Source organism: Pollicipes pollicipes, unplaced genomic scaffold, assembly GCF_011947565.3.
Source record: "Pollicipes pollicipes isolate AB1234 unplaced genomic scaffold, Ppol_2.1 Scaffold_5724;HRSCAF=6776_pilon_pilon_pilon, whole genome shotgun sequence".
NCBI classification, from domain to species: domain Eukaryota; kingdom Metazoa; phylum Arthropoda; class Thecostraca; order Pollicipedomorpha; family Pollicipedidae; genus Pollicipes; species Pollicipes pollicipes.
Window position 1 is genome coordinate 18,079,789 of NW_023596746.1, and position 15,444 is coordinate 18,095,232.

General features: G+C 52.5%; 1 protein-coding gene across 1 annotated transcript in view; it reads right to left on the reverse strand.

The window, feature by feature from the left end:
• Nucleotides 1–3,620: 3,620 nt before the first annotated feature.
• Nucleotides 3,621–15,444, reverse strand: part of LOC119102500 (uncharacterized) — a gene marked incomplete in the record, with an annotated part of 56,919 nt that continues 45,095 nt past the window's right edge. The window contains 1 exon segment of the mRNA XM_037225873.1: nt 3,621–6,237. Coding sequence (XP_037081768.1) covers nt 3,739–6,237 — 2,499 coding nt within the window.

Sequence of the window (15,444 nt, forward strand, 5' to 3'; positions counted from 1 at the left end):
CTTCTGCGCTGTCCTATGTCCTATCCCCTGCTCTTTGTGCTGTCCTGTGCCCTATCCCATGTCCTCTGTGCTGTCGTGTGCCCTATCCCCTGTCATCTGTGCTGCTCTGTGTCTTATCCCCTGTCCTCTTTGCTGTTGTGTGTCCTATCCGCTGTCCTCTGCGTTGTCCTGTGTCCCCCGTCCTCTGTGCTGTCCAGCGTTCCATTCGTGCTGAGCCGTCCTCTTCTGTACTGGACAGCGGACTCGGCACATCATGGCCGCACCTCAGTGTCGCGCATGCGTGTCAGGACGTGCCCATGCTGATATACTGCGCTTATGTAAAAACTGGCTCCGGCTGGTAGCGGTCATCTTAAAATTGACCGGTGTTCATGCTGATGGGATGTAAGTATTCGGAGGACGTGGACGCACCGTCGAAAAAATGTTGTGTTGTAACAAACCATACCTTCTTAAGTTAGCCTTCAAACCGAATTATATGTCGTTGCATCCCCTAACTAGAGTACACCGTTAAAAATTCAAGGTGTGACAGGCTTCTGACAGAGGCTCAGCGTGCCCGCGTCATAAGCGTACCTTAACAGTTAATTAGGGATGCAGCTGCATCCCCTAACGCTAGTTAACATTAGATCTATGGTGTTTCATACGTATCATGGAGCCAAACGTGGCAGTTGCACCCCCTGAATGTGTTTCTTGTTGCCAAGTCTCGATCTGGGCAGCGTAGCGGACCAGTGCGGTCTGCCTGTGTTGTGACGCGATACCGACTGCTTTACCACACTATACCGCCTGTAACCACGGACGACTGCAAGTGGAAGACCGGATCAAGGATTATAGTTTGAACTCTCGCTCTCACTCATGTGAACTCAAACATCACGGCACATGTGTAGTACATTAGGGTAATGGCGCATGACGCATGTGCCAGAAACATAACAACAGAAGTAGAAGGGTACTTAATTGTGGCTTTGCGCATGAAATATGTCAAATGATACCAAATATAGATATTCTACTGACGTCATACTTCATAATGTCTGCAACACGCTCCGCTCGTGTGCCGGTCAAGTCGGTCAGCATGCAAAGAACATCGCACACGATGTGCACGTCCACGCGACGGCTGTGGTGCCAGGCGACAGCTGTGGTGAGGTGATATCAGTGAAACTGCGTCCTCCTCTGGTTCGTTCTATGGCTCAGTTAGTCTTTTCTGCGTTCTCCTTTGCTCTTTTATCTGTGTTCTTGTCTGTTTGCCTTTTTTCTTTGCTTGCTCAAGTTCTTCGATATGTCACTGTCAAACTTATTATTCTCAACATTTGCACGCTTTGGTTTCATTGCCACCCACAAAGGTCAAAGTTTATGTCAAATGACGTAGCACACCGACTTAACCTGTGACACCCAACCGATCTTAAGCACCATAACGTTGTTCGTCCTCCGCACTCAACTCCGTCAACGTGACATGAGCAGTCAAGGTCATCTTTCAAGTTTTGTTTCAAGGTTAAAGAAGAGGAAGCCTCATGGTGACCGAAATCACGCCAATAACATGCAAACAGGTTTAACATCCAACCCAGCATTTTAAATGTCAAGATGAAGTTTGTCATCAGCGCCAATCTGAACTACAGTCTTCCCCATCCTCAAAGTGCTTCTTCAAAGTCCAAATTATTATGACGCCTCTGAATATCCACAAGAGCGAATCCAAGGGAAGGTGCATCTGGACCACAGCCCTCGCTTAGATATCCAAAGTCGGACGAGGGTGACATGCTGATAATGATGACAAGATGACCTTACTGGTATATTTTCAGTGGAATACGAGGAGACCGTACAGTCTCACATGAAATACGGGACAGTTCATGGGAAAGTGGTCTTACATCCCTATCTATTCCTGCCCTGCCCTTCGCGTTTTCGGTCCAGACAGGGCAAGACGTGCGAGTTACATGCGCATAATATTCCTTGGTTATATTTCCAGTCAAGATGCGGCAGACATCTCTCTTGTAACCCGATATGCAGTATGTCATTGTCCAGGTCTTTTAAAATACCCAAGAACGGTCCCCCTAGCACACAAATGCCATTCCGAGCCTAACAAAGCCCTCCAAACTGAAAGATCCAAGCAGGGGCTCTACAGCGGCAGAGAGGGGTCCTTCGGCAGAAAGACCCTTGCGAGTCCATTCAGACCAATGAACGAAACCCTAGCTAGCCGGTGGTGCGCAGTTGTTGAGGCTGGCGAAGGCACGGCCACGCCCGGATAGTGCCCGCTCCTGGCCGCGCCCTTGCCAGAGACGCCGTCCAGTCAGCTGATCATCAGCTGACTGTCCACATCGACCGCCGGTGGCGGCCACCGGGACGCGGCCGGCCTCGGAGAACGGACAAAACCTCGCCTCGCGTCCGCGCTTTGTCTTGTGAAGGACAGCATGCGGATGCCCGCTCATTAAACGGCATTGCTGAATTTGTCCACGGAGAGGGGACTCTCGATGCGATGCGGGGGGTGTCCAACTCGCCAAAAACAATGTTTTTCGTGAATGTGATTGTTGGACTAAGAAGTAGTTTGAATTTGAAACGATAAGCGGTCCACGCTATCTACAGCACACCATTGCAGCTGATGTCCGTTGCAGACATCTGCACGTGGCGGTGCGGGGGCAGTGCAGGGAGTTGGTGAGGGCCGAGCTCCTTGTACAAATTGTGGGAGCCATCGTCAGTAGTGCCTCCGACCCCGCGCTACACTTTTGCCACTGAAGAATGATTATGCAAAGTGAAAAAACTACATGGCGTTTATTAAACAGCTTTTCTAAAACCTCCCGGACATAAGCGTTTGTGTCGACAGTCTCAAGTTCTAAGCTCACGATGGAGCGATTCGCTCCGATGCATTCGAAAGATGCTTTCCCATCAAATAGATACTAAGCATCATTAGGACATGCGGTGATTTTGCACAACTAAGAGCTAACTTCATTACATCGTTAGCTACGGAGTTTGTAAGATGATTCGGACGAGTGCATTGAGCGCCAGACCGGTACGTCTGGCGTGGTTTAGTGCAATATAGGTGGCATATCTACAGAGGCATACAGAGGACTGGGTCCCTTGCTGTGCGGTGATGCGTGTGGGCCCGGGGGTGGAAGGTGGACTCGCCCGAGCAGCTGTCCCCATTCTCAGCGCACGCTCCGTCTGTCTCATTGCTTTCATTCGCCCCACGAATCTCAACAATTTTCGTCTTCCTTCCGGCAGAAGCGCATCCCCAGAGGCCAGTTTCAAGTTTAATCCTATCGCTTCGTACACAACGGCTCCCTTACGACCTTTCTCATTATGTACGACAGGCGTCCGGTGAGGGATGTTCCTGCCTCCACACCCAGACCCGCGCAATGATACATACATGTTTACATATGCACGCATTATAAATATTGGACGGCATACGGGCACGCACCTAAAGAGAAGGAACTACGAATGAAAGGAATAATGCGGCAGTTTACGCGCCACGCAGCGCAATCTCACCATTACTTGACGAATACATCATTCAGCACCCACCAGCCCTTCCTTAGCGGGCCTGAGAGGTCTGCCAACAGCCACAGGCCCGTGTTTCCCGCGTGTTTCGCGGAACGAAGCTGCGACCTCTACGCCTGTTCATTCAACTCCATCCACTCAGACATGCAGAGTATCGTTGCACGTGTATTGTTTCCCAAATCGGCTGGCTGAGTTAGAAACGTAATGTTCAAATCACACAAACCATAACGTACGGAACCGGATTAGCATTTATTGTACACAGGAATGACATCAGATACCACCACGGAGCCTGAGGACCAGATGAAGCGTAGACTCCTTCTGTATGTTGTAGTCAGACAGGGTGCGACCGTCCTCCAGCTGCTTTCCGGCGAAGATCAGACGCTGCTGGTCGGGAGGGATTCCCTCCTTGTCCTGGATCTTGGCTTTCACATTTTCAATCGAGTCAGATGGCTCAACCTCCAAAGTAATCGTCTTCCCAGTAAGCGTTTTCACGAAGATCTGCATGCCACCACGCAGGCGAAGGACCAGATGAAGCGTCGACTCCTTCTGGATGTTGTAGTCGGACAGCGTACGCCCATCCTCCAGCTGCTTGCCGGCGAAAATCAGACGCTGCTGATCTGGGGGGATTCCCTCCTTGTCCTGGATCTTGGCCTTGACATTCTCAATTGAGTCAGATGGCTCCACTTCCAGGGTGATGGTCTTGCCAGTCAGGGTTTTGACGAAGATCTGCATGCCTCCACGAAGCCTGAGGACCAGGTGAAGGGTCGACTCCTTCTGAATATTGTAATCAGACAGGGTGCGGCCATCCTCCAGCTGCTTGCCAGCGAAGATAAGACGCTGCTGATCGGGGGGGATACCTTCCTTGTCCTGGATCTTGGCCTTCACATTCTCAATGGTATCAGAGGGCTCAACTTCGAGGGTGATGGTCTTGCCAGTCAGGGTCTTAACGAAGATCTGCATGCCTCCTCGGAGCCTCAGAACCAGATGAAGCGTAGACTCCTTCTGAATGTTGTAGTCAGACAGCGTCCGGCCGTCCTCCAGCTGCTTGCCGGCAAAAATCAAACGCTGCTGATCTGGCGGGATTCCCTCCTTGTCCTGGATCTTGGCCTTGACATTCTCAATCGAGTCAGACGGCTCGACCTCCAGAGTGATCGTTTTGCCAGTCAACGTTTTGACGAAAATCTGCATACCTCCACGGAGCCTCAGAACCAGATGAAGCGTAGACTCCTTCTGGATGTTGTAGTCTGACAGGGTGCGACCGTCCTCCAGCTGCTTGCCAGCGAAAATCAGACGCTGCTGATCAGGAGGGATTCCCTCCTTGTCCTGGATCTTGGCCTTGACGTTCTCGATCGAGTCGGATGGCTCCACCTCCAAGGTGATCGTCTTTCCAGTCAGGGTCTTCACGAAAATCTGCATACCTCCACGGAGCCTAAGGACCAGATGAAGGGTCGACTCCTTCTGAATGTTATAATCAGACAGGGTGCGACCGTCCTCCAGCTGCTTGCCGGCAAAAATCAGACGCTGCTGATCGGGCGGGATTCCCTCCTTGTCTTGAATTTTGGCCTTCACGTTCTCAATGGTGTCCGAGGGCTCCACTTCCAAAGTGATGGTCTTGCCTGTGAGCGTTTTCACGAAGATCTGCATACCTCCACGGAGTCGCAGGACCAGATGGAGCGTAGATTCCTTCTGGATATTGTAATCAGACAGGGTGCGGCCATCCTCCAGCTGCTTGCCAGCGAAGATAAGACGCTGCTGATCGGGGGGGATACCCTCCTTGTCCTGAATCTTGGCCTTCACATTCTCAATGGTATCCGAGGGCTCAACTTCGAGGGTGATGGTCTTGCCAGTCAGGGTCTTAACGAAAATCTGCATGCCTCCTCGGAGCCTCAGAACCAGATGAAGCGTCGACTCCTTCTGAATGTTGTAGTCTGACAGCGTCCGGCCGTCCTCCAGCTGCTTGCCGGCAAAAATCAGACGCTGCTGATCTGGCGGGATTCCCTCCTTGTCCTGAATCTTGGCCTTGACATTCTCGATCGAGTCAGACGGCTCAACCTCCAGCGTGATCGTTTTGCCAGTCAGCGTTTTGACGAAAATCTGCATACCTCCACGGAGCCTCAAGACCAAGTGAAGGGTGGATTCCTTCTGAATGTTGTAATCAGAAAGGGTTCTGCCATCTTCCAGCTGCTTTCCAGCAAAGATCAAACGCTGCTGGTCGGGAGGGATTCCCTCCTTGTCCTGGATCTTGGCTTTCACATTTTCAATCGAGTCAGATGGCTCAACCTCCAAAGTAATCGTCTTCCCAGTAAGCGTTTTCACGAAGATCTGCATGCCACCACGCAGGCGAAGGACCAGATGAAGCGTCGACTCCTTCTGGATGTTGTAGTCGGACAGCGTACGCCCATCCTCCAGCTGCTTGCCAGCGAAAATCAGGCGCTGCTGATCTGGGGGAATTCCCTCCTTGTCCTGGATCTTGGCCTTGACATTCTCAATTGAGTCAGATGGCTCCACTTCCAGGGTGATGGTCTTGCCAGTCAGGGTCTTCACAAAGATCTGCATGCCTCCACGGAGCCTAAGGACCAGGTGAAGAGTTGACTCCTTCTGAATATTGTAATCAGACAGGGTGCGGCCATCCTCAAGCTGTTTTCCAGCGAAGATCAGACGCTGCTGGTCTGGAGGGATTCCCTCCTTGTCCTGGATCTTGGCCTTCACATTCTCAATGGTGTCTGATGGCTCAACTTCAAGGGTGATGGTCTTGCCAGTCAGGGTCTTCACAAAGATCTGCATCTGAAATAAGAATACATGTATGAAAATAACAGTTTGCCACACAAGACTAAGCAACCATACAGCCCAGCAAGCAGCACAACACCAGAGGAAATGATGAAATTTTTATCAAGTGCGGACATTTCTATCAATGTTGTTCAGTTCTGTTTACACCTTTACCATCAGTATCTTGCGGTCAGGGTGTACTTTCCTACCTAACGTTAGAAAAAAATTATTGTACACCATTCGTCGTGTTTAAGGCATGACATATCGTAAATAATCTCAAAACAGGTAGAATCATGCTCCTACCTTCGAATTTCAATAACTTCGATGGCGGGCCCCCGAGCGCCGCGCGCACCGCACCGCCTGGACTCCCCAGCGCCGTTTCTGCGTTGCCGTTGCGTAAATACAATATTTCTGCATACCAAGAACTGTACAAAATGTACGGGACCAAAGTAAACCATTCGTCATGTTTAAGGCAGGACAACCATAACCTAACTGCGAACCATAAAAATATTTACTTAACATAAACCATATTTACCATAACCACATTTACCATATAAACCATATTAACTGCAAACCATACTATAAACCATAACTATAACTATAAACTATACTATATAAACCACACTATAACTATAAACCATATTTACTGCGAACCATAAAAATGTACCGGGACAAGGTAGCAAGAATCCATGAAATTTGATCCTCGACGCCAACGGGACCATGGGTTGCAGGGGGATTGGGTGGGGAATGTAAAGCAAAATGAGAACATGGCAGCTAAATAAAAGCTCACTATATGGCACCTATATATGGCATGGAACATGGATGCCAATGAGATGCTGGGTTGAAGGGGATATAGGGTGGGGAGGTTAGGTTAGGTTAGGTTAGGTTAGGTCAGTCAGGTCAGGTCAGGTCAGGTCAGGTTAGCTTAGCTTAGCTTAGGTTCTGGTCTATTCTCAGTTAGGTTAGGTTAGGTTAGGATATGTTCTGGACTATTCTGGCCTGCGTGTTTCATAAATGTACCTAAACTCGATAAGAAATGATTTTGGTTGCCTTATTATTGTTACCTTGGTCCCGTACATGTTTTATGGTTCTTGATAAGCAGAAATATTGTGCTTTCGCAACAACGTAGAAACGGCGCTTGGAAGTCGAGGCAGTACGACGAATGGTTTACCTTGGTCCCGTACATTTTGTAGAGTTCTTGGTAAGCAGAAATATTGTATTTACGCAACAGCAACGCAGAAACGGCGCTGGGGAGTCCAGGCGGTGCGGTGCGCTCGGCGCCCGGGAGCTCGCCGGGAGCTCGCCATCGAAGTTATTGAAATTCGAAGGTAGGAGCATGATTCTACCTGTTTTGAGATGATTTACGATATGTGCCGCCTTGAACACGACGAATGGTGTGCAATGATTTTTTCTAACATTAGGTAGGAAAGTACACCTACACCGTATCTTGCGGACCTCCCTAGCCTTCTGGTAATGAAAAACCACTAATAAAATATGAAGCAGATGAAGCCAACTCAATGCCCATTTCAGGCATGCACAATTTGCAGTGTATTCCTTCTGGGACAATACCAGAAATTGTGTTTAACATATTAGTGGATGCTTTCTCGTTTGCAGTCTTTATCAAACAAATTGTCAGCAACTTCCAATGGCCAAGATTGCTTTAGCGCCATAATTCCGCAGCCATCTTACAAATGCTGAAATGGGTAGTAACCAATGAAGCTGGTCACGGCTCCTCGCAAGCATGAGTACTCTAATTACGCTGCACCACTGCTACACAGGAGCAAGTAGCCACAGTCATGAAGGTCGCAAAACACGACAAAATTTCATCCATCATTACAGATGCAGCTCCTCTCAGTAATTGGAAACCCAAGGAGAAATGCAACAGGTGTGATGTCACCAATAAAATGGCAAGCTTCCTACATCACGACACAAAGAATGCCTTTAGCTACACCACTCTAGCAGCGGAGACGCATTCCATAATGGGAGACCCAGACCCACACCGGTACATCCACACAATAACTCGGTTGGCATAAGTGCCTAGGGAAATGTGTGGCACAAGCCTCTGCTGACGCTATACATCCAAACTCCTTACCTTGACTGTAATTTGCGGCGCCTCAACTCTAGGATTTCCGCAACCACACGCAGCGCAGCCTCTCCGACTCACGAATGGTGAGCCGCCGCGGTAACAGAGTTTATATAGGTCTCATGACGTCAGCACAAAATCGACAGCTCATTGGTGCTACTCCGGAAGGTTCCGGTACCTTTGTCTGCTGAACATCCATTCGACAGAGTTGAGTTCTAATTTGATTAGTAATTGTAGTCAATTTAACCAATTCCTGTTCATGATAGTCTTAGTTCATGAATTAAATATACATTTTAATTCCTTTGAAATACATTTTGTTTGCAACATGCGTGGCCGACGTCCCGACAAGCTTTGCGCTCGGTAGCGCTATTGGTGAAGCCACCATGAGTCAGCTATATTGTTGACAGCTTGACAATTACTCCGCTTAAATTGAATAATGTTTCATTAAAAAGGCAATCAGGGATTCAAAAATAACGAAATAGTTTCTTAAGAAACTGCAGCTTGTGATCCTTCCCACCCGCTAAAAGGTATACGTTATTTGACCTGCTATACGCTCTTGCTTTGATGACGAATACTGCGTGGTAGATACGAAGAGTCCCGCACTTAGCCAGGCTGTCAAGAATGGAGGATGTGACAGCTCGGTATAGGGTCGTGATGTGTAGTCTCTGGTGAATCGGTCATAGCTGTGGAGGAGCTGAGAGGCCTGGAGGAGTGCAATTCGGGTTGGAAAGTGGTTGCTTAAAACTGTGAAGAAGTCATTCGACTGTAAGAAGTCCACGCGTAGCTTTGGTGCGTTTGCGGAACGATAAATCTTATGGGACTCACTGTTACACCAAAATCGAAAAGCATAAGTGTGGCTGGGTTCGGAGGGCAACTAATGAGGAGCTCAAACTGAAAGCTTAGAAATAACTTCCAGGATTTCTACACTGTTTGTCTGGATATTTTGTTCGGAGCTTGTGATCACATATTTTTTCTGCATCAAAGTTGATTGCAAGCGGTGCATGTCGTATTTGTGCTAGTGTCCAGTCGTGGAGCTCCTAGTCTGTTGTGTACTTTGGCAGGTAAAGTTTATTTTAAAGATTTGAAATTATGTTGTCACACTCTACATGGTCTATCTTGCCTGTCCTGTACACACCATTCCACATTATCCTTGGAGTGGCTGGCCATGGACCATTTGTGGGGGAATTACTGACATTGCACCTTTCTTTAAGATGAAAACTTATTTTTTATTAGGTTAGGATCACAATATAAATACAAAATGAAAATGATATAGGTAGAATATATGATCTTACTTCCTGTCCTTCAAAATGATTAAAATATAATCTCATCAGCAATGCTATTTGTAGAAGCAACTTTTTTAGTCACTGGCATGACAAAACAGATGCATCAAGGTGATAGAGCTGCAGGAGATTGTGCTGATCATTGTGTGGTTGGAAAGCCAGCTGATCATGACATCTAGACATGAAATCTCAATATCATATATGTGAGTGTGAGTGGAGCATGGCAATTTGAATAACAAAAGAAAATTTTCCTTAACTATAGATATTGGATGGGATACATTAGTATATGTGTTATAATCATGGAAAAATGTATGGAACAGCTCTCATTACTGGTGGAATCCTCACCCACTGTAGAACTGTTCTTAGAGCTGTTGGAGTCCCTGCTGACTATAAACAGCTGTCATTATGATCATGTCCTTACTAGGTCCCTCAAGAAATTGCTCATAATCTCCATAAACTTTTACTTTCCATAATACATTTAACTGTTATTCAAGGAAGGTGCTTCATTTTAATATGCAGTGAACAAAGGAAGGAAATTTTGTCTTCTGTTTTTATGACAAATTTGGGGGCAAAATTGGAGTGCATCATTTTGTTATAACTGGCATTATGATATGTAGCTCTCAGTTAGTTAAATGATGCTGTGCAGACACAGTTGGCATTTTTTATACAGTGCTTTGCTTTTCCTGTGATTAAGAACAAAACACTACATGAGGCAGTCAAAGATGTGCCTCTGCTAAGGTGCGGATTTGTTTGTTTTTAGATGAGGGGAATGAATAACACCATCATTTGTGTGCATCTCTTATGCCTGGTTTGAAATATTTTCATTGCTGTACAAGATGTACATTTTCAGTCTGTACTGTCAAGAGCCACAGACTAAGATGTCATTTGGAAACACATACTCCTATGTATTTCCAAAACACTAAAAATTTGGTGTTGATGACACTAAATGTGGGCATGTGTGGGCCTGTGGGCACTAAATGTGGCAAAATGGGGCACTAAATGTGGGCTTGGTGTGTGCATGACCTGTCTGTTTCAGAACGCCGCAGCAATGGTGTCGGTGCGGTTTTGCTGCCACACGCCAGAGGGCGGCCGCCGGCAGACGGTGCAGCTGCCGGCCACCTGCCTGGCGGAGGAGGTGGCGGCCTGTCGCGCCGCCGCCGCCCGCCTGCTCGGCCTCACCCCCGACCGCATCGGTGGGTGACGCTGCTCGGGCCGCCTTCCGCTCCGTGCGTGTCACAGGGCGCCGCGGCCGACTGACAGTGACTGTCTGTTGACTGTCGGCCGGCTTACCGTGCCCGCTCGTGAACTGCTGGCGGTCGTTTGTCTCCTCTTTCGTGCTGATGCGTAAGACTTGAATGACAAGCTCAAGTGGTTGTAGTTGGATACTAAATGGCCATAGTAGCCGGCGGTTCGGCGGGCACTTAAGCTCGACCAATCACCAGTAGGCGCGCCACGGCTGTGCGGTGGACCTGCTCGATGGCTGACGCGCTGCGCCTGCCGCCCCCCGCAGAGCTGGTGTACCGCGGCCAGCCGCTGGCCGACGCTCGGCCTCTCGCCTCGTACCAGGTGACCGCGGCCAGCGTGCTGCACGCCTTCAGCCGGCCACTGCCGGTGGCAGGTGGGTGCACCGCCGCCGGTGCGCCGCCGACTGGCGCCAGTCGGGAGCCTCCGACCTCCGCCGATGCTGCCGTACCGGCAATGGCTGGAGCCCTCTGTTGCAGAGACGTCATTAGTGTGGTGTGGGGTTTGCACCGTCTTGCCAGGTTCTGTACTAATGTGTATTTGTGCGTATTTTTGAGTGGTACTTACGACGATGCAATACAACCGTGTAAAATGTGTAACCAATCGTGTAGCCTGCGTCATTCCGTGGCCCTCGTACTCGGGACCTGGTGGCGTTGTGATCCCGCGGGGCCGTCGCCGGCTTTGCCAGCGCCCGTTACCCCCCGGATAGCCACAGCGTGTTGCCCCGCCGCCGCACTGCCAGCGCCGTTGCCCCGCCTAGCCACAGCGTGTTGCCCTCGCCGCCGGCACTGCCAGCGCTTGTTGTCTCGCCTAGCCACAGCGGTTGCCTCGGCCGCCGGCAATGCCAGCGCCTGTTACCCACCCCGCCTAGCCACAGCGTGTGCCCAGTCGCCGGCACTGCAGCGTCGTTACCCCGCCTAGCCATAGCGTGTTGCCCCGTCGCCGGCACTGCCAGCGTCGTTACCCCGCCTAGCCATAGCGTGTTGCCCCGCCGCCGGCACTGCCAGCGCCTGTTGTCTCGCCTAGCCACAGCGTGTTGCCCCGCCGCCGGCACTGCCAGCGCCTGTTGTCTCGCCTAGCCACAGCGTGTTGCCCCGTCGCCGGCACTGCCAGCGTCGTTGCCCCGCCTAGCCATAACGTGTTGCCCCGTCGCCGGCACTGCCAGCGTCGTTACCCCGCCTAGCCATAGCGTGTTGCCCCGCCGCCGGCACTGCCAGCGCCTGTTACCCCGCCTAGCCACAGCGTGTTGCCCCGCCGCCGGCAGAGACGGCCGCCAAGCCGGCCACCGAGTGGGACGTGTCACAGCTCACCCTGACTATGAAGACGGCCACGCTGAGCCCCGGCTACCGCACCGTACTGCAGGTATGCGCGTGACCCGCTCCTGGTGGCGGTGCGCGCCCCGGGGCCAACATGTGACCGGTGGCAGTGGTCTGCCGCAGGTGGGCTGCTTTGTTGCCATGGGACGTAGAAGCGTGGTGAACATCCGTAGAGAGATGGTGCTGTCTGTGCGGAGCGTTGTTTCATTGTGGGACACTCGGTGGTGGTCGCAGCTACCATCACTGTGGCACGTCTTTCGCACTCCTGTAGAATATTGCGTGGGACGGTCGGCGATGTTCACAAACTCACTGTGGACCAAGTATGGCGTTTCTATTGCACATGCCAGGAGCATACTTTTGATGTCAAATGACGTTCTTAAGCTTACTGACCGCGAACGGTCATCCGGAAAGACCGCCCACAAAACTCACACTACGCTTGTGTGCGAATCGGTCTAATACTTTGCAAAAGTCTTGTGAAATTATAGCGACCGCTGATGATTAATCAATCTTACAATCAAACTGAGGCTTTCTCAGTCTTGCGAGTGGCCCTAGAACGCAAGAACGGAAATGGACGTTGGCCACGGCAGATACCTGCAATGGTTCTACAATGGTTGTCGCATCGGAAGTGTTTCGATTTTGTCTGGGTGACATCGGCCATCTGTAGATTATGTTGCGATGGCCAATCTGAGGGAACAAAATCTAGGGCAGTTCTACAGCCATCGAGTCTGGAATTGACGCTTTCGTGACATCTGGCTCCTAAGTGGTTGGAGCATTTCGGGTGGTAGTTTATGATAACTTTGTGATATATGACACGTCCACTGAGGGTCCTCGCAGCAGCACGCTGGATTACAGTTCCTTCCCTTCCAGTTCCAGTTCAGATCACGTGCCTTATTTTGACGAGCGTTTACCAGAGAGCATGCCGGACTACAGCACCCTTTCGAATCCCAGGAAATTGGGTGTTATACTTGGCACTGCACTGGAATCGCTAAAACCGCCTCGTCACAGACATGTTAGTGTTGAGACCGAGGCTGGCCAGGGGGGGGTGGCGGTGTCTGATGTGTGAGTCAGCTGGCCCGGCCGCCGCGCCAAGTGCGCCCTGACCCAGTCCCCGCGGGCGCCGGCGCGCCACCGCTATGCCCGTGCCGGTGCCGTGCCGACCCCAGTCCCCGTCTGCCGGTGTACCGCCCCCGGCGCCCCGCTTGACCCGGGTCGGCGCCGTGTGCGCAGCGGCTGGCGCGCCCGGACGTGTTGGAGCGGCTGCTGACGGGCGGTGCCGGCGCTGGCCGCCGACCCGACGGCAGTGGCGCTGCTACAGGAGCCGTCGCTGCTGCTCCAGCTGACCGACCCGGCCGTCGTGCACAAGTGAGGCGCGCCTGCGCGCCGCTCGGCGCGCTCGCCTGTGTGTGGCGCCTCGGTGGTGCGGCCCTTTGTCGGCCGGGTTTCTACTGTTAACCACTGCGCGTCTGCGAAATCAGAGGCGCGGGGTTCGATTCCCCGCGGCTTCCCGACCATCCCGCTAGGGTGAGAGGCAGACGACGTCCACGAGCCTCAGCAGCTGAGTGCGTCGTAAGGCCCAACGGCGACGAGGAACATGTCTGACATTCCAGAGGGCCCCCCCTTTCACACACAGCTGAGGCGATATTTCGTGATCCATCGGTTCGAGGTGCTAACTCCGTTACCATACCCATTCTCAGGGTTTTACTAAGCCCAAAGACATCTCTTCACTGAAACTTGCCTAAGATCGGACCACTGCAAGTCTTGACGGAATGTGTTGAAACTTGTGGAATCCCATTGCTGGCTGTATTCAGTTTTCACCTCCTCCACTATCTTGACAAAATTTCGCCAGAGCACAGCCCGGAAGTGGGAACACTCTGGCTAAGCTTGTTCCCGCCCGTAATATTTAACAATTTTGTCCGGATTTGCGGTCAGTCTGTTTGTCCCACGCCTCAACAGCGTTCGGCACAAATTGGCGGCAACCTCGCGTTTGCCAGGCTCCCGCAACCAGACCTTCCCACAAAGCGAGTGGAATGTTGTGCTTACAGGCCATACACGACGACCGCGTGGCCGGTGGTAGTCTGTGCGGGCGTGACTCGTCTGGTCCTGACTCTCCGTCACGCTTGGCGACAGCCGGTGTTTGTCCATGCAGTGCGCTTGATTTGCAACCGCTGATGAAGCGGAGGATGCGCAGAGCGCAGACCGCATTGAGCCCTGTGCCGTGCCATGTGTGCACCAGCCGTGTCTCGGCGGTGACACGTGCTCTGGTGAGCTGTGTCCCGGTGGTGACACGTGCTGTGAACCGGCGGTGACACGTGCTGCGGTGAGCTGTGTCCTGGTGTTGACACGTGCTGTGGTGAGCTGTGCCCCGGTGTTGACACGTGCTGTGGTGAGCTGTGTCCCAATGGGGACACGTGCTGTGGTGAGCTGTGTCCCAATGGGACACGTGCTCTGTGAGCTGTATCCCGGTGTTGACACGTGCTCTGGTGAACTGGGACGCGTGACACGGCACCACGTCAGGCACGACGGCCCTGGATCGCTTGCCTCGTCATCCGACGTGGAAGTGTCGGCATATGCACGCATACGCTTGATGGAAGTGACAGTCAGCGTTATCGTAGCGTCGCTGTGAGTCCACTGTACGGCTTTATTAGTCAAGGATATGTGCTTGTGCCAGGCGACTGATGGCTCTGCAAGGCTTACTTCCCATTTTGCCACCAGCACAGGGTATGATACAAGTGTGCAGGTGAAAAACCACATGCATGTCTTTGGTCCGTATTTAACTCCGGCCGCCGCTCCTTACTCCAGGCTGGTGACACCCCGTATTCCCCTCTCAAGGCCGTCTTTAACTTCCGCCCCCCCCCCCCCCTCCTCCCCAGGCTGGTGGCGCGTCACCCGTCGCTGGCCGCCGCCTCGTCTCAGCTAGCGGCCGTACTGAACGAGGCTTCCGGCTCGTCTGATCGCAGGCCGGCCGCGAGCCGCGCGCCGCCGCCCGCCCAGGCCATGGGTGAGTAGGGCCGCGCGGCCGGCCGCCGGGCCGGGCCGGGCCGGGCCGGGCCGGCCGGGCCGGGCCGGGCCGGGCCGGGCCGGGCTGGGCTGGGCTGGGCGGCTGGGCTGGGCTGGGCTGGGCTGGGCGGGCTGGGCTGGGCTGGGCTGGGCTGGGCTGGGCTGGGGGGGCTGGCTGGGCTGGGCGGGGCTGGGCTGGGCTGGGCTGGGCTGGGCTGGGCCGGGCCGGGCCGGGCCGGGCCGGGCCGGGCCGGGCCGGGCCGGGCCGGGCGGCCGGGCAGGGCAGGGCAGG